Here is an 18611-nt window from a genome sequence, read left to right on the forward strand (position 1 = left end):
TGCAAAATTTGATGGCGCTATATAAATAAATATGATGATGATGATTAATAATTATAATAATAATATCAGGGTTGTGAGTCTGTGAGCTCTATATCCAGAGATATAGTTACTTATACCAGGCAGTTAAATAATAGAATTAATGCGGGAATTGATGTTAACTGACTAATCTCTGGTTCTGTAAATCACAGAATTACAAGTCTGATAATGAAAGATGAGATTTTTATCTTTAATTTAACACAAAAAAACAACTTCGTTCTGGTAAATATGATTCTTCTCTGCTTATTTTCACATGATTGTGGAGGAGATGATTTATAGGTAAGGCCCCATGGGCACGAATGTATGGGGGGCGTATGTACGGTCGTAAGCTTGGGGCCTAACATATGTCCCCCATAGGCCGGCAACTGGCGCACAGAGCAATACGGTCCTTTCTTTCCCCGTGTTACGGCGCTGTGCATCTCTATGGAGAGGCGTCATCCCACCTCCTCTCCATGGCGCCAGACGTATTCCGCCTGGCAGTACCTGTGCGGGCAAACATCAGTGTAAATGCAGCCTAAATGTGCAAGATTACACATTAAAGACTGAATCCTGGAAAGTACATTTCGTACCCTACCTTAGGGGGTTAGTAGTTTGGTGGGCTGTAGTGTGGTGACAGGTTCCTTTTATGACCGTGGACATTGGAAGATGCAGTGGATGACCTGGGGGCTGTATATATGTGCACATGTCACATATTTCCAGTTACTCACTGTACAGGAAGAACATGTGTAGTTTTTCCGATTGCAGTTCTCACATTCTCTTAGATGACTATGAAGAAGCAGATGAGTATAATCCTTCCGTCTTGTAGCAGATCACACCAGGGTTCAGCTCTTCCCTCCAGCGCTGCAGATTACTTCTAGCCAGTGATTCTTCACCGCAGTATGATCGGGTGTCATTGATCGTGCCTGGGCCTCGTACACAAAGCCTTTTCACCTTGTCTGCTGTGAATGATTCAGTAGGTCACCGCCATTCAGCGTCATTCTGTTACACATACTGGAAATGGTCATTTTGAGCTATTTGCTTAAACGTCTGCTCAAGGAACTCTCTTGTATGACATTTGTTTCTGCGTCTTCTCTTTGTGACAATTCTTGATTTTGATTTGTTAAGGAAATGTTTAATGGTGTTGAGTGTATTGCATTTATACGCTGCTTATTGTGCTCTCTCTCCATCTATATATCTATATCTAATAAAATATATTATAACCCTTCCTCCTCTACAGACTGAGTGCATTCTGGGTTAAAGTTCTGTGATGAATGCAAAAAAAAAAAAAAAACATCCAGCTGCTGCGTGACAATAAAGTTATTACTTCTGCCACCTAGTGGTCTTGCGTTCTGTGTGCAGCCGTAAATCGCAGCAATAAAGGAAAATTAAGGAAAGTCTTTGTGTCCATCACTGCGTGTACCACACCCGTCTTTTCATCGTTTTCTTCCTAGCCTCTTGTGGAATGTGTTTTGGTAATATACAATCTCTGCTTCTCACTTTCAATTATCTGTGGTTTCTGCAGCACTTGGTTTGGAGTCTATTTTTTATGAAGTGATAAAGCTACCAGTTGACTTTTACACATGGCTGTGACAAAGGTATTAACCGAGCTACAAAGGTTTAAGGTGGGCTACCCATTTAAAGGGGTTGTCTACTTTCAGTAAATGATATTGTTGGTGTAATGGAAAGTTACACAATTTTCCAATATACTTTCTGTATCAATTCCTCATGGTCGTCTAGATCTCTGCTTGCTGTCCTTCTAGATTTACTTCCAGTGGATAGAAATCTGTCCCTGGTCATGTGATGTCACACAGGTGCACGGCTCGTTAGTATTACACGGCTCTGATTAATCTCTGTGATTATAACGAGCCGTGCACCTGTGTGTCCATCACAAACCATGGGCAGATTTCTATCCACTTGAAGTAAATCTAGAAGGACAGCGAGCAGAGATCTAGTAGACCGTGAGGAATTAATATAGAAATGATATTGGAAAATTGTATAACCTTTCCTTACACAAACAATATCAATTTATTTGCTGAAAGCGGACAGCCTCTTTAAAGAAAATTTGCCATTTGGATTTGATGCAATTAGGGTCGGGCTGGGACGGACTTTATAAAAAGAATAAATGTCTACTCACCTCCTCCAGCGCTGCTGATGCCCGGCACCTCAGTCTCTCTGATCCATGCCCCTGCTCCCATCCGACACCTTCTCCCAGCGCCCTACAATGCTGAGAGATGGCGACGGATGAGAGTGGCCGGCCGGAACATCCCTGTGCGCAGCTTCGGTGCCCCTGTAAACAAACAGTGGCACTGCAGATGGCACTGCAGATGGACCGCATCGCGGGACATCAGGGGCGTTGGAGGAGGTGAGTAGACATTTTATTATTTTTAAAAAGCCCAGCCCTAATATATTAATCAATCTCAGATAACCCCTTTTAAGTCCCACTTTTGAGTGGTGTGAAAAGGCCAGTGTCGCTTTTTGATGACAAAAGTTAAGAAATTTCTATGATAAATGTCCCCTATAGAGTCTTGTTATAGTAGTTAAAGGAACACTCCAGTCAAAACTAATTTATTGAATAATGCATGATACCGGGCCATGAGAGAGGAGCATGATTAATTTTTATTGTATTCCTCCTTTCAGGCCCAGCATAAAGTATACTTCAATGAATCAACATCAACATTATTCTTTACAGCCGAAGGAGCTTTGGCGCACCAAGCGTCACCGTCTCTCCGGCACTTCCTATGTAGGTGCACTCTCGGTCGGCTGTAAAGAATAAAAAGTGTTTAAACCACAATACAGCGGTTTAGGACACTAATAAAAGTAAGCACCGGCACCAGTTCACCCTGAGCTGGTGCTCGGTATATGCATCTTACACCTACCACTTCAAGTGGTAGGTTTTCTTTAAGTAAAATAAAACAAAAAAATTGACCGACCCAATTCCATTAATGAATAGCGGCTCAGAACCTGCATCAGAAACTAATATATTTTTGATGAAGCAGATTTTATTTTACTTCTGTGTGGACATTTACTATAAACCAGAAGCTACCCCAGCATTACAGGTAATCCCAGCACAGACAAGAATGTTGTCACTGTCTTATTTTCCCAAAAATTTGCTTGGCAAGATTAACAAAACAATCATTTACTTGAAATCTGAATTTATGTGTGACATTTGCACATAGTTTATAGTGCTAAAACTTAATATTACTGATATTTATTGGATTTACTCTTCTTGTATCAATATTGGTATAATAAGTAGCTTACTATTTTGTTTTTTATTTTTTGACTATTTACTTCCTATCATCATTTTGCCCAATAATGTCTTGAGATTGTCTTCTCAATAGCACATAAATAAGGTGGTTATTATTGGCAGGCAAGGTTTCTCCTGCTGTTTCCTATATTTAGCTTTATTCCCCCCATGTCCTGTTACCACTGGTGTTTTATTGTTGGTTGTATCCTCCGTTACTAACCCGCCATCAGAACCTCACAAAGTCCCGTGTCTCATATACCAGGAATTTAAAGCTGACATGGAAATTTTTCTAACATTCCTTAGTTTATATTTCCTGAATTTTAGAGCAAGGTGTGGTTTCTACTTATATGATTTAAAGTGACCCCAAACAGTGTAAAAAAACAAAAATCCTCTTTCTCAGGGAATACTTTTATTTTAGTAGCTATTCATCTGGAATGAGCACATATATGACTGATATCCACCGATCCTCCTGCCATCTACTACTACTACACACTGCAAGGGTCTCGTCTGCTTTCCTAAATTACAGATTACGGATGTCATTGAATTTTTCTGGTGGTTGATCCATTTTTACTTTTTAAAAATTCCCTATATTTATTTTGGGTTTGGATTGGTAATAAAATTAATGTGTGAATGAATTCCAGATGAATATGTGCTGCCATTAAAAAACGGATAAGTGAATAAACTGGTCTCTCTAATGTTAAAGGGGAGTTGTCAGTATGTTTAAGGGCCCAAATCCACTAGCATGCTGTCATGCAGCTGAACTTTAGGGTCCCTTCCTGGGTCAGTGACTGCATTCATGAGATTGTAGGACGCAAAGAAGGGGTCTGGATACTTGAGTCCGCTGGGACCCCCAGCACATGATCACATAGTGGCAGCTGAGGTCACTAGGCCTCACTATACGGTGTATGCTTTGAACATAAGGCACCTGCTCTGTAAAGTGAGGTTTACCAACCCTGGCTTTGCCATTGAAGTGCACACGTGTGGTGGGGTTCAACCACTGACCCAGTTTAAGACAAAAAAAATCAGTTAAAAGAAGGCATGATCACAGCTTAGAAACCCAAGCAGGGAAAAAAATGTTTGACTTTATTTCCAGGTTATTGTTTCTTTATCTCATCCCTCTCTTGACTTTTTTTAGATGGCCTCTTTATTTCTTATGACATGTTTCCCATAAATTCTGCATCGCTTTTTTGCAATGTATCTCTTCCATGCTATGATCTTATCTCATTCACGCTATGCAGTTGTAAAACAAATGCCGATGATCCCCCAGCTTGTGAACAGTTGCTTGATGTCGGAAGGAAATTATCCGTGCCATGTTGATAATACGGTCTAAGGACGGGAACACATGGGCGATTATAATCTTCTGGATTAAGGCTGTCGTGGTTCTTGTACACTGCATGTATTTGTCAGGATAAGTGTGAATGGATATTTATATATGCCCAATAGTCATTCTTCTTGTATGTGAGTTGGTTTGCTGAGATTTTATGATCCATAGCCTTGAGTATAATTTCCCTATTTTTGTGTATGCAACTCCCATGCAAAATGTAAGTGTCTGACAGGAGACTTACAGTGTGCTGCCAGCATTCATGACTTCCTATTTTAGGCTGCCATGTAATATGCTGTTTTATTTTTTTAATAAAAGGAATTATACTACTTTGTGCCCAGAGGTTGCACTAACATTTTTCCAGAAGGGTAATAATATTCCTCTTACTATTTTTGGGGAGTATTTTTTAGCTGAGGAGGAATATTGACATTTTCAGAAATACAAATATGTAACTCGTAGCCGTAAATAATGTTAATAGACGCTATTTATGCAATAAAATCATCTCGGTCAGTATCTTCTGTGCTGAAATAGCAAATTGTGGCAGTAAAAGTAATATTACATCATGCAGTAAAAAAGGGTACACAACTTTTTTTCTTCATCTTATCAGAAAGTTGTGGTCGATGCCACCAAACACCCCAGACCAGGCTGTGTCTGGCAACGCCGCCGCCCCTCCCCCAGAGCAGACGGTGGCTGATGCCGCCGCCCCTCCCCCAGAGCAGACGGTGGCTGATGCCGCCGCCCCTCCCCCAGAGCAGACGGTGGCTGATGCCGCCGCCCCTCCCCCAGAGCAGACGGTGGCTGATGCCGCCGCCCCTCCCCCAGAGCAGACGGTGGCTGATGCCGCCGCCCCTCCCCCAGAGCAGACGGTGGCTGATGCCGCCGCCCCTCCCCCAGAGCAGACGGTGGCTGATGCCGCCGCCCCTCCCCCAGAGCAGACGGTGGCTGATGCCGCCGCCCCTCCCCCAGAGCAGACGGTGGCTGATGCCGCCGCCCCTCCCCCAGAGCAGACGGTGGCTGATGCCGCCGCCCCTCCCCCAGAGCAGACGGTGGCTGATGCCGCCGCCCCTCCCCCAGAGCAGACGGTGGCTGATGCCGCCGCCCCTCCCCCAGAGCAGACGGTGGCTGATGCCGCCGCCCCTCCCCCAGAGCAGACGGTGGCTGATGCCGCCGCCGCTCCCCCAGATGGCTGCTGTGTCAAATGTTTTTATAAAAAAAAAATTGTGTGTGTGGGGGAGGGGTGAGGGTAATGGTTTAATTTTCTTTAACATTAATGAATTTGTGTGTTAGTAATTTTTATGTGTTTTTAGGGACTGTTCTTTACACAGATCACACATAACATTGATCTACTGGTAAAATCCCATGGGATCACCATAATCCGTGATCGGTATACAGAATAAACGGGATCCCTCTTCAGGCACAGCACTCAGTATGATCGCTGTGTTCAGGGGCTGCTGTTATTGGGGACCGATGATATCAGACCCGTCACAGTAAAGGATCAGGCTGTCCGTGTGACACTAAGCACGCACCATACACTCCGCGTGCACTCACCGCACACTCACCCACCTCATCTATGACGCATGGTAAGGCGGTAATGCATCCTTTATGTGCCGATTTACTCCTCATGAGTACCTTATGTCACAGTTCACTGGAACAGAATGAACTAATTTATTTATTTAAAAAAATATATGTATATGTGAAAGAGTTTTCTGTTTGGCAAGCTTCTCATACATCTATAAGTACAAATGTACCTTGAACAAGCAATTATTTATTACTGCGCAGGGACATTGCTTCTGACACTGAAAGAATGGATCAGGTTTGTTATAACCATTTTATCAGTTTTTTTCCGACATATCTCTGGCAGCTGCGGAATACAGATTAAGTTAAGAAACTCAATATATTCTACTGTAGATATGTTATTAGATAAAGTAATGTACTACAGGGCTTATAAAGAAACAAACTGAAAAGAAATTTTCAGTATTATATTAATATTACTGTATATTATCGAAATATACATTGGAACGTCTTGTGTTAAAGGAGCTATGCCACAATAGACTATTCCCTATGTACAGTATAGGTCAGTGATGGTGAACCTTTTAGAGACCAAGTGCCCAAACCACAACTAAGACCCACTAATTTATCGCAAAGTGCCAACACAGAAATGTAATTAGTGACTTTTATTCTGTGCTCTGTCACAGCTTTCATTCATATCAGCACCCTAAGGACACCAATAAAGCAGAAAATAGAAGAAATTTGGATGATCATTGTAGCTTCCCTCCAGGGTCCCATAAACAGGAAGGGCCGGAGCAGGAGCTACAATGATAATCCAGATCCATCCACATCTTCCCACTCCTGCAGTGGTCCCAGGTAGCGCTGTCACTTTAAAATGGCTCTATGCACAGCAAGTCCTGTGCTGTCTGGAACTGCAGGAAGATACCTGGAGTCATCTCTGGTGATGGCCTGAGTGCCCATAGTGAGGGCTCTGAGTGCCACCTCTGGCACCAGTGCCATAGGTTCGCCACCACTGGTATAGGTGATGTGTATTAAATTGCTGGAACTACTAGGAGCCCAAGATATTGGAACTCCCTTAAAGAAAACCTACCACTTGAAGTGGCAGGTTTCTGATGGAAATACCGGGCACCAGCTCAGGCTGAGCTGGTGCGGGAGCTTATTTTTGTTAGTGTTTTAAACCGCGGTATCGCGGTTTAAAACACTTTTTAAACTTTATAGCCGGCGCAGGGAGGTACGGGCTCGGCGCTTACCGTGCGCGCGGCTACATAGGAAGTGAATGAGAGCCGCGCGCATGGTAAGTGCCGAGCGCGTACCTCCCTGCACCGGCTATAAAGTTTAAAAAGTGTTTTAAACCGCGATACCGCGGTTTAAAACACTAACAAAAATAAGCTCCGGCACCAGCTCACCCTGAGCTGGTGCCCGGTATTTCCATCTGAAACCTGCCACTTCAAGTGGTAGGTTTCCTTTAAGGGCCTCATATCAAATGGAGAAAACTTCTTTGGAACTTCTGAGCGCTGTTTTTGTTTCCTTTTTATAAGAACTTTTTATCAGGGTAAATCTAAATCTATTAATGTAGTAATATTACAAGCAGATGTAAAAAAAAGTTAAAGCCAACTGAAGGGAATCACATTTCTTCAAAGTGTTGTAACCATGATGCATAAAATTATCCAAAGCGGGATATCTGTTCTGTGCTGGATACAACTCGGGTATAGCAGCCCCATTCACAATCCATTGGGTAACTTGAGAGAATTGCATATCTGACATAAGTTTGACTTGTGGGGCAGCATTTTGTTTTATGAACCAATCCGCCTACATACCTTCCTTTTCCTGTCAGAACATCTATACGTAGATTTTGTATATGTAAAATAGTCTGAGGTTCTTTTCATCCATGGCGGCGGTCACAGCTTTCTGATTTACTGAACTTATTTGATCCCTAGTACAGAAAGGAAGTTCATTTCAGGGTCAGACCGTATGTTACGTGTAATCCGTTAATACATAAGATTTAGCATAGGATTATAAAAGTAACATAAATGGTGTAACACTGCGCAGAGGGCAGTGACTGCACAACAACTGATGCGCACTGAAATACTGGGTTATAATCTTAAAAGTTTCAAAATCCTGAAACCCAGAACCGGACCACTCGAGGGGAACCTATCACCGGGTATTTACCCCATTAAACTACCAGCCCCCACAGTTACAGTATTAAATATCTTTTCTAGAATCTCTTTTTGATGTGAAATCTCACTCTTTTAAAATAATTTCTTCCAAATGATCAAAGATGCGTCATATTTCCACAAGATGAGTCAAGTTTAGAGACTACAGGAGAAGCATAATGTTTTGCGGCACAGATTCCTGTGTATCACTTAAGGGTGCACCAACCTAAATTGGTTTCTGCCATGTTCTATCTGTGGAAGGGGACACACCTCAACTTTTGCATAGCAGAAGGACATGCTGTGGATAAGAAATCTGCTCTAGAAATCTGTTGCATATTTTTATAGATAAATCCCATCCATTACCCTTTATTACATTACGTTTTTTCCTCGTTTGATACCTGCAGCTGTGTAAGTGGCTTTATGTGTTCAACTGCAAATTTCTCCTGGCTACAGTTTCCAAACAAAGTATTTACTGAAGACTGGCGTAATAAAAGCCTGCCAAGTTTATTTGTTATCCTCTATTCACAGGTAGGAGTACCACGGCTGGGACCACCACTGAATACATTGTTATTCCCGATCCACATAATGGTGAATAACAATCAAACTTAGTAAAACCATTTAAAAGGGGGTGTACCGCCATCATCAAGTATTATACTCTACTGGTAGCATGTTGTATAGATATACACTACGATTTCCCACCATACCTTCATTTTTACTGTACATTACACCTTTTTCAGCTTAATCCATACACTAATGAGACAGTTGGTGCGACCACAGCGGTGTCCTCTGCATCCAACAAATCACTTCCCTCTTTTTAAGGTGTAGCCCCATGCTTCTTACAAAATAAATCTCCTGCTTATCTCATGGTCCAGACAGGAATAGTTGTCAGAGGTCACCAAGGGCCTCATTAGCATATGGATTAAAATGAGAATTTTTCAGAAACTGAGTAAGACCAGCGGCACACTTGGCATTTTGAACCCTTTTTAAACAGTCTGTTAAAAAACGCATCTGTATTTGAAAATGCATCAGTTTTTTTTTACCTTTTTTGTCGTTTTTCCAATTATCCTCATTAAGATAATTGGAAAAAACTGTGAAAAACTGATGCGTTTTAAAAAAACGCATGCGCTTTTTAACGGAATGCTTTAAAACGACCCAAAAACGGGTTCAAACCGCCACGTGTGCTGCCGGCCTAATGGACAGAAGTTATAGAGATATTCCGAAAATCATAATGCATTCATGCAATAGATTATAATCTATTGGTAGCTGAAAGTCTCTCTTTAAGCCCCATGAATCTGAGGACTTTCTGTTACTCCCCTTGTATAAGGGCATGTTTTTATTGGGGTTTTGATTTTTTTTAGTCTTGAGGAAAACTATGACATCAATGATGACTGGAGCCAATGCTCCTCTTACCTGAGTTGTATTAAAAATCTGTATATTTGGCATCCTGCCTCAAAGAAGCCTAAGAGGAAGTCAAGAAATCTCTGGGGCTGTGCACTCGGGTGTAGGAGTATGTGTTACATTTACATGATGGTTACAAATATATAACCCACAATGTACTAAGTTACTCCATTGAGTGCATAGCTATAATAAAGAAGTGCATTTTTTCTAGTTTTTACCTAAGATACGGTAACTCTTTGTACATAGTGCAGCTTTCTGCTGTGTGAACAGAGCCATAGAGTTCAGTGTAGTGATCCCTCTATAACACTGTACATGCTGAGGGGTATTACTGAATTCCTGAGATTTGTTACAGTAAGAAGCATATTACACAGTGGGTATTCCTTGCCATATGCTACTAGCAGAGAAAAGACATAAATTTCCTTGTTGCTGGCGGTGTTTCATCCATAGCATGTGGGAAGGCTCGGAGGGTCCCAGCAGAGTACTTACTCGCAGCTTTGTGCTGAAAGCCATGTAATGAATCCCATACTTCACGGCGACTTACTACTTCATCCCCTGCACGCCGTGCTACCCGCTCGCCAGCCACAAATAAATTCTCTCTAATGAAATGATGTAACCTTTTTTTGGGTTCTTCCATCTGGAGTTGGTCTTCTCCTGCACAATGATCTAATTGTCATCAGCCTCTGATCGCTTAGCATGTCATCACTCTCTGATAGAAAGCAGCCAGTCTGGTTTATTGTCCCTTTCATATCATCCTACTTGTGCAATAGATATAAACAGGAGAGCGTGTGCGGAGAGCCGCCTGCGGTGCTCACATTCTTCACAGATTGTGTAACCCGCGCCTGCAATCCTCTGCTTCTATAAAAACTGCTTCAGGTTAATGTTCCTCTGCAACAATTATTCCACCTAAATATTGCATGTCTGGAGCACTGTCTATGTGACGTGCTGTTCCTCTGTTATTCCTCCAAGAAATGTCTTAAAGTGGTGGCACACGTGGCGTTTTGAACCCGTTTTTGGTCCGTTTTTAAGCAGTCCGTTTAAAAATGCATCTATTTTTGACCCATTTAAGATAATTGGTAAAACCAGTCAAAAACCGATGCATTATTTAACGGACTGCTTAATTACGACCTAAAAACTGGTTCAAAACTCCACATGTGCCGCCGGCCTTAGTGGTTTTACAATTAGGCGGTAACACTTAATTGGCCAAGTCCAATGAGGCTCGCGGAACAGAATCTTGGTCGGTCTGTGAATTAGACGTTGGCCTGATTTTTATGGAGCGACCGCAGTGCAGAGGACAGTACTCTATAGTAGTGATATGTAACCATGATTACTTCTGTTTAGGGATGATTCCATGCATCATATATCAGAAGTCATGTCCTCTGCTCACTGGTTGGTCAAAGAAATCCAGTCCATGATACATAGACAACCCACAGACATGTGCCACTGGCCTTAATTCTCATAGAATTAATAATCCTGTTGTGGTAGCACCTAGTTATAATTTTATTTTTATTTACAGGACGAGCACCTAGTTGTAACTTTTATATTTATTTCCAGAGGAGCACTACAATAAAGGGTTTTAATTAGACTTGTTAATTAAAATTACTTTATGGGAATTCCCTAATTTCAGACCATGTTCACATATTTTGCTTGAATTGCATTTAGACATACAATTCAAGCACTTTGTGGAGGAACCCAGATGTGTTTATACCTAAACACTTGCATTTGGGAACTAGCAACATGTGTTTTGCCTTGTTAACTGGTTAAACATGTTTTGCTAGTTCTCGGATGCAGGCATAAACGCATTGGAAGTCGTTCCTCCACGCTGTTCTTGAATAGTTCTACTAAATGCAATTCTAACACATGTGAACGCAGGCCTTAGGGTGATGTCACACGTGGCGGTTTGAACTCGTTTTTAGCCCGTTTTTAAGTAGCTCGTCAAAAAGCGCATACGTTTTTTGAAAACTCATCCGTTTTTGACAGGTTTGACCAATTATCTAAATTCAAACTGGCCAAAAATGGATGCCTTTTTTGACGGACTGCTTAAAAACGGGCCAAAAACTCATTCAAAACGCCCCGTGTGACATCGCCCTTACAGGGGTTGGCCACTTTACCTCATGTTTTTTGTAATGTGTGTGTGGTGGGGCAGGATGGTAAGTAAGGCCAGTGGCACAGGTGGCGTTTTGAACCCGTTTTTGGGCCGTTTTTAAGCAGTCTGTTAAAAAATTCATGTGTTTTTTGAAAACGCACCCATTTTTGACCAGTTTTAATTAAGATAATTGGTAAAACCTGTCAAAAACGGATGCGTTTTCAAAAAATGCATGTTTTTTTTTTAACGGACTTCTTAAAAACGCCCCAAAAACGGGTTCAAAAGGTCACATGTGCTGCCGGCCTAATTTACCAATATACGTACATGTATTAAAAATTCTGCTCCGCTTTTCTGATATGTTAAGTGAAGCCTCCTGTCCTCATCCGCCAGACATTCCTGTCCATAAAATGGCTGAAGATAAAGGATCATGTGATCTCTAACTGGAGATTGTTCATGGACAAATAGAGAACACATAACCCTCCATCGTATGGCCAGGAATGTCTGGCTGATGCGGAAAAAAAAAGCGGAGCAGAACTATGGATAGATGTATATTGGTAAATTACCTAATTTCCTGCACCCCCCCCCCCCCCCCACACACACACATATATTACAATAACATGAGGTAAAGTGGCCAACCTCTTTAAGAAAATCTGCAGGCTTCTAAATTACATGGCTCCACTTTTTGCAAGGTGCATGAAATGTTGAGAAGATCTGCAGAGTGCTCACTGCTAAATTCACCATGAATTGAGAGGGTCTGGATCCTGGTAAGGACAGGGAGAGGGCTTCATAAGAAGGAGACGAAGTTCAGTGGCAGCTGAGTAGAAAATATGACTTTATTCAGAAGTTGACTATTGTCTACTCATTTGTATATAATAAAATGGCTGTACAGGACTGTATCTTGAGTATGGAGGCCTGGTGGGGTCAATGGAGTTGCTTGTGTGTTTGCGATCCAAGTGCAAGTTCTTATGGTGGGACACTGAATTATAAATATGTACAACCTATATTGTGGTATTACCATGAATACTCCCTCTGAGAATACCTCTTTTAGTGAATTATTCTGCCGTATCAGGTCATGGAAACACATGGGTTGTCTTTCGAAGAATCCTGTTTTCGTTGCCTTTAACAACCCATTTAAAAAATATATAAAATACCATGTAAAATGCATTTTTTTGGTCCTGTTTTTGTTCATCGTCACTCAATACTATTGATTCCTGAAAATATCTGCTGAATGTTCCCTTAGGAACTGATACAGTGAATCGATAGACAACCACAAGAATAAACAATACAATACATTTTCTTCCTATCTTTTCCATTCAAGAAAAACTTTATTAGTTCTCAGATAAAGATACAACTCTTCCTATCTTCTTGTCCTACCATAAGGTAGTGGAGGCACAGCAGAGGTTGTGTGTGAGGGCACATCACGTCTTGTATGTTGATCAACACAGCGCTGCGGAAGGAAGTTCATGTGGCGTGTAAAGTTACAAGCACTTCCTCATACAAGTTGTCTTAGATGACTTCCCATGAAGGAGCGGGCGTAGAATAATGATCCGAGAGGTGAAACATAAGGAAGAAAAAGGTCAGTTTCAGATTTATCTCATTCAGGGAAATATGGCCCGGCACAGTATTTGTAGGTTTCTTTTTGCCATGTGGTTTGTGGGTCATTATTTGGTCTCTGGTTTTAATTTGGTTTTATCTGTTCTGACTAACCAACAAGGGTCTTCATTTTTGAAACTTTTCATCTTTTTTTCCTGAATATTGAAAACCTATGACAGTAAATATTACAAAAACAGGATCTTCATGTGTCCAAATCCTATAATAGGGCAAGTAGTAGTACTGCTAGTCTTATTGCTAGTAGGATGATTATTCCTCAAGTTTTAGGTATTAAACACTTTTATTGGACGTATTTCACTTCTTTGGCGAACTGTGCATGGACAAAACACAAATCCATTATTGTCTAGGATCTGCAGAGTAGTTGGTCATATTTAAAAAAACTATTTGCATTGTAAAGAATACTATACATATAATGTGCATGGATTTAACCCTGACCTTCAAATAGCTGCAAATGTGAATACAGGCAGTCCCTGGGTTACGTACAAGATAGGTTCTTTAGGTTTGTTCTTAAGTTGAATTTGTATGTAAGTCGGAACTGTACCCCCAGCCAAAATCTTTTTGGTCTCTGTGACAATTGGATTTTAAAACTTTTGGGTTGTCATAAGAACCAGGATTAACAATAAATCTTGATGGCAGACACCTTTAATAACTGTTATAGCTGTTTATTGTAGCCTAAGGCTAAAGTACAGTAAATTACCAACATCCAGAGGTCCGTTTGTAACTAGGGGTCGTATGTAAGTCAGGTGTTAAGTAGGGGGCCGCCTGTAAAGCCTTAGGCTCGTTATCCTTATGATAACCACCTCGTTGTCTGAATTGTTGCTTATAGTCCTGGTAACACATTGGCACGTTATCCCTGTATATACCTCTAGTATATATAAATAGCAAGCTAAAATGAATAGCAGGGATTGCTCTAGAATGATGGGATTATAGAAAAATGCTGGACTGACAGCAATTAAAGGGAGTCTTTGAGGAGTTGTGACCATACGAAGCTGCAGCTAGTTTTAGGTCGAAGCCCTGGAGATCTGTGTAACCATGCCTTTGTGTACATTTTTATTAGCAGCAGGACAGTGAAACATAAGTTTATATTCCTGGAATGTAGCTGGACTTGGAGCACTTTAGTGCACTGGTGTGTGAGGCCTCACAGCAAGGCTTCTGAGTAAGAGAAGTAGTAGTATTCAGGTCGGATATTACAGGAGAGGAGAAGGGCAGGGGAGCTGTTTCATGTACAAAAATCTAAGATCCCAGCTGTGTGAGAAGGACCCACCTTTGTTCAAAGTTACATCCAGTTACAATCCTGGATTATAAATGTATTTTTCACATTCCTGCTGCTACTAACACACAGAAAAGATATGGCTGTACAGATCTCTGAGCTGATGACACTGTCTGCAGCTTTATATGGCCTCCAGCATGCAATCACTGACTTCAGGGACCTAATATTAGTTATGAAGCAGATACTAGTCACCTCACCCCTGCCTTCTTTAATGTATGACATTTCAGAAAAGCAACTATCAAGACAAATAAGAGAAAAATAAAAGTTTGGAAATCATAGCTCCATCAAGGAACGCTGGTGGTTAAGGAACCCAAAACTGCTGACAGGTTCTTTTTTTTAGATCCTGGAAGTGTTTTGTGTTGATGGCAGTTGTGCAATAAATCTTATCGGTCTGTATTCTGCTGCTGGACATTAACAAGAGTATAATGGGGCTCTATCACAGTAAGCCATGGATATTCTCAGATTTATTTATTTTTTCCCCCTCTTTGCTCTGTACTGTAAAATAAAAGATAGTAGAGAGTGGTAGGTACTGAGTGAAGTAGTAAGAACTTTACTTACAGTATGTACCTCATCTTACATCTGTACTCCATCAACATAATAGTAGGTACAGCCTGATTTTGTTTGTGATTTTTCTATTTATGTGGATGGATATTGCAGGAATTTCTATGTTTACCCATTCATATAAATCGTTAGTGTTTTGGGGATACATAGTACGCTACACTATGCTCTATCACCTAAGTGTAAATGTGCTTCACAGATATGCGGGAGGCAGTGCCAATATCTTAGTAACCAGAGATGTGAAACTATTTCCAGCCTTCATCTATTATTAATGGCAGCCCAAGGCTCTTTAATGACGTCCTGATTAATTAAAATGCCTGTCTGGTTGCACAACGCGGGGGCACATGTATGATAAATGTCTTATATAGCGGACACTTTTTATGGTGTAGGTTTATTTGCAGTGTCTCATGGGTGATTACAGATGCCAATAATAACATAAGCTTGTGTTGTGTACTGCGCTACTGTATATGGGCAGATTCGTATTTCCAATAATTAAAAATAGTTTATTCATCATTCATCATTCTGTATAACTCGTTTTCATTTAGATCCCTCTCTGGAGTTGAGTCCAGTAGGTGGTCCTGTTCAGTGAGTAGGAACACCAGTAAGGACACCTAAGTACTGAGTGAGACAGGATTTAAATGTATAAAATGCATGTTTTTAAAGTTTTCAGTATTTTCCAGGAAATCAATTTCTGTATATCTATCCCACCTGCGTTTTGACTTCAACATGTATCCATACCTCCAATTATGCTGTGAATGTTTCTGGCAAGTTATTGCAATTTTTGTTGAGAGTTTTGTGGAGAGCCGGACTAGTCTTTGCTGTCTATCTCCATAGACTTGAGCCCATTGCAGGTTAGCAGGTTTGGTCCATGAAAGTTACTCCGCAAGCTTGCAGGATTTCCCAGACTGAACCTATTATCACTGAACTGAATGGACATGCTGGGTTAAGTTCAGTGATTCTTGGTTTGGTCCAGGAAATCCTGCAAGTGAACGGACCGAACTTTCTCGTGTGCAACCGGCTTTTATCCATGGATGTCAGAAATTCTTCCATACATTGACACAATGTAACATTTCTAAAGGCGGTGAAATAATTAGCATTTTGTTGAGCAGTAATCTGTTATTTTGGTATTTTTATTGATACTTTTCATTAAGACATTGACTCATTTTGAAATGTGTTTACCTCCTGATAATTGTGTAAAATAGTATTTTAATTGTTACAGCTGTTGATCCATCCCTGCAAAAAGACCATCGAAACCAAACAAGTGGATCCCCTGCTGGCCCGGCACAATCTTCCTCCAAGTACCATAGAGGCAGATCTGGAGGCGCCAGAGATGAACGCTACCGCTCAGGTAAGAAATCTCTGTGCATTCATTATACAGGAGCCTTATTTCACTAACCAGCCCAATTCCAACAATTCCTAGACCCATTGGTTCTTCTGAATGGTTCAGAATCATCTGTCTATGCTCTTGTGTGGTAGCCATTTACAGCAACTCCCTACTTTGACCTTTTTTACCATTTGGACCGTTGCGGGGCCGGTGCTGCTTTCTCTGTGAAAGTGAAAGGGGTTGTAAGGAGGTTGTAAAACATGGCTGCTTTCTTCCAAAAAATAGCCCCACATGTGACCATGGTCAAGTGCAAGTGTGGCTATGTTATTGGAAGAAGGTAGCCACGTTTTCCACCTGCAGACAACCCCTTTAATGTACTTGCAAGGTGTAGCCATTGATGTAATACCACACAGTCCAAAAATTCCATGTGGACCATATAACCTAGAGAAGAAACCTCATCCATCAAGGAGTTTACTAATCCCATGGTTAACCCAACATTTCAATCCCTAGCAGGGTATTTATTTCTTGAGAAAAATCTTTTTTTACAATATGAAGCTCTTTTGATTTGTTTTTCCATTATTATTCCAAAATGTTACTACTTTATTGTTTTTACTGAGGTTTTCTCTCTCTCATTATGAAGTCTTTCTGTTCATATAACATTTAGATGTCAGTTTCACATGTTTCTGCCATTATGTAACATAGTCTGCTTGCCTGGTTCTGAAAATATATCCTTCTTTTATACTCCTCTTCTCCAGTTGCATAATTTATCATAAAATCCATTAACTTTTCCTACCGCTTTCATTTCTTTTCACAAAAACCTAAATATCTATTTTGCTCTGTTATGATTGCGCTGTCACATTCAATGTAAATGTGTGTCTCTGTAAGCAGACAAGACTTTTAATACTATCATATGCTATTATAATACAGAGGAACGGAACTTTCTCTACTGATTAAGGGACACAAAATAAAATACAGAATATCCATCATGCAAATGATCAATATTAACAGACACGTTACCTTGTAGATATCCATACAGAAGCAGTCCAAGCTGCGCTGGCGAAGCATAAAGAACAGAAGATGGCTTTGCCTATGCCAACCAAGCGGAGGTCAACATTTGTGCAGTCCCCTGCAGATGCATGCACACCTCCAGGTATTATATTTCCAAATTATAAAGTAATTAACGAAGTATAAGATAATGATTATTCCTGGAAACTTAAAAGATAAGTGTTAAGAAATGGGAGATGGGCATGAGGATACTGAGAAAGCTATATATTGGTTATCGATTTCTTTCTTTTATTATGTTTTATATGTTTTTTTTTTAATTTTGTGAAAAAAGAGCATTAAAGTGTAACTAAACCTTTGACGCAATATTTTAATTGCAGAAATTATTATATAGCAAGGTATGATAGTCCTTTTTGTAACTTACTTCATCTAGGAAAGCAGCTTCTATGTGCCCTTTTTCTGCTGCTTATCTCTCCTATAGTGAGCAGTGTATCTGATGTTCTGTGCACAGCATAGAGATATAGAAATTAAAGGGGTTGTCCGAGTTTTTGAAAAAAAGCTTAAAGTGGCCGGGACAGGGCTGCTTTAAAAAAAATAAAGATGTACTTACCTTCCGGTGGATTAAGCTTCCGGCCGGCCGTGGCCGGTGCCCGGCCCCATACACAGCATTGTGTATGGGGGCCCGGAAGGTTGTCGGGTCCGGCCGGAACTGAGTCCAGCGCTGTCCCGGCCACTTTTAGCTTTTTTTTCAAGAACTCGGACAACCCCTTTAAGCAAAAGAGTATCTTTTCTATAACTATATGATTTCTTGATTCAACTCTCTGAGGATATAAGATGATCCAGGGATTGTGTGTAAAGAGTTACATCATTATCCGGTGCCTTATCTCTCAGCTGTCAATAGATACAGGACAGAGAGCTGATTTACACAAACTTCTTAAATAATGGAGTAAGGCAGAGGGGAAAAAGGAGGACATAGGAACAGATTTCTTTAATAAAATATATTACATTGTTTACTATTATTATGTTCAGTAATTTCATCATCAGCTTAGTTGCACTTAAAAGATTGTTGTAAATCAAGGGGGTTTTCTGTTTCAGCAAATATAATAATATAATAAAAAGTTAT

The 18611-nt window shown here is 40.7% G+C and overlaps 1 protein-coding gene across 3 annotated transcripts in view; it reads left to right on the forward strand.

Moving 5' to 3' along the window:
• DIP2B (disco interacting protein 2 homolog B) overlaps positions 1-18611 on the forward strand; it is a 137254-nt gene that overhangs the window by 68323 nt on the left and 50320 nt on the right. For 2 of the 3 annotated variants that reach the window (XM_072134746.1, XM_072134745.1), the window contains exons 3-4: positions 16382-16510; positions 17511-17636. In XM_072134746.1, the coding sequence (XP_071990847.1) occupies positions 16382-16510; positions 17511-17636 (255 nt within the window). Of the gene's footprint in view, positions 1-13228; positions 13300-16381; positions 16511-17510; positions 17637-18611 lie in introns of those variants that run through there. The other variant, XM_072134747.1, reaches the window with a different exon arrangement.

The sequence above is a fragment of the Engystomops pustulosus genome, chromosome 2 (assembly GCF_040894005.1).
Source record: "Engystomops pustulosus chromosome 2, aEngPut4.maternal, whole genome shotgun sequence".
Lineage (NCBI taxonomy): Eukaryota > Metazoa > Chordata > Amphibia > Anura > Leptodactylidae > Engystomops > Engystomops pustulosus.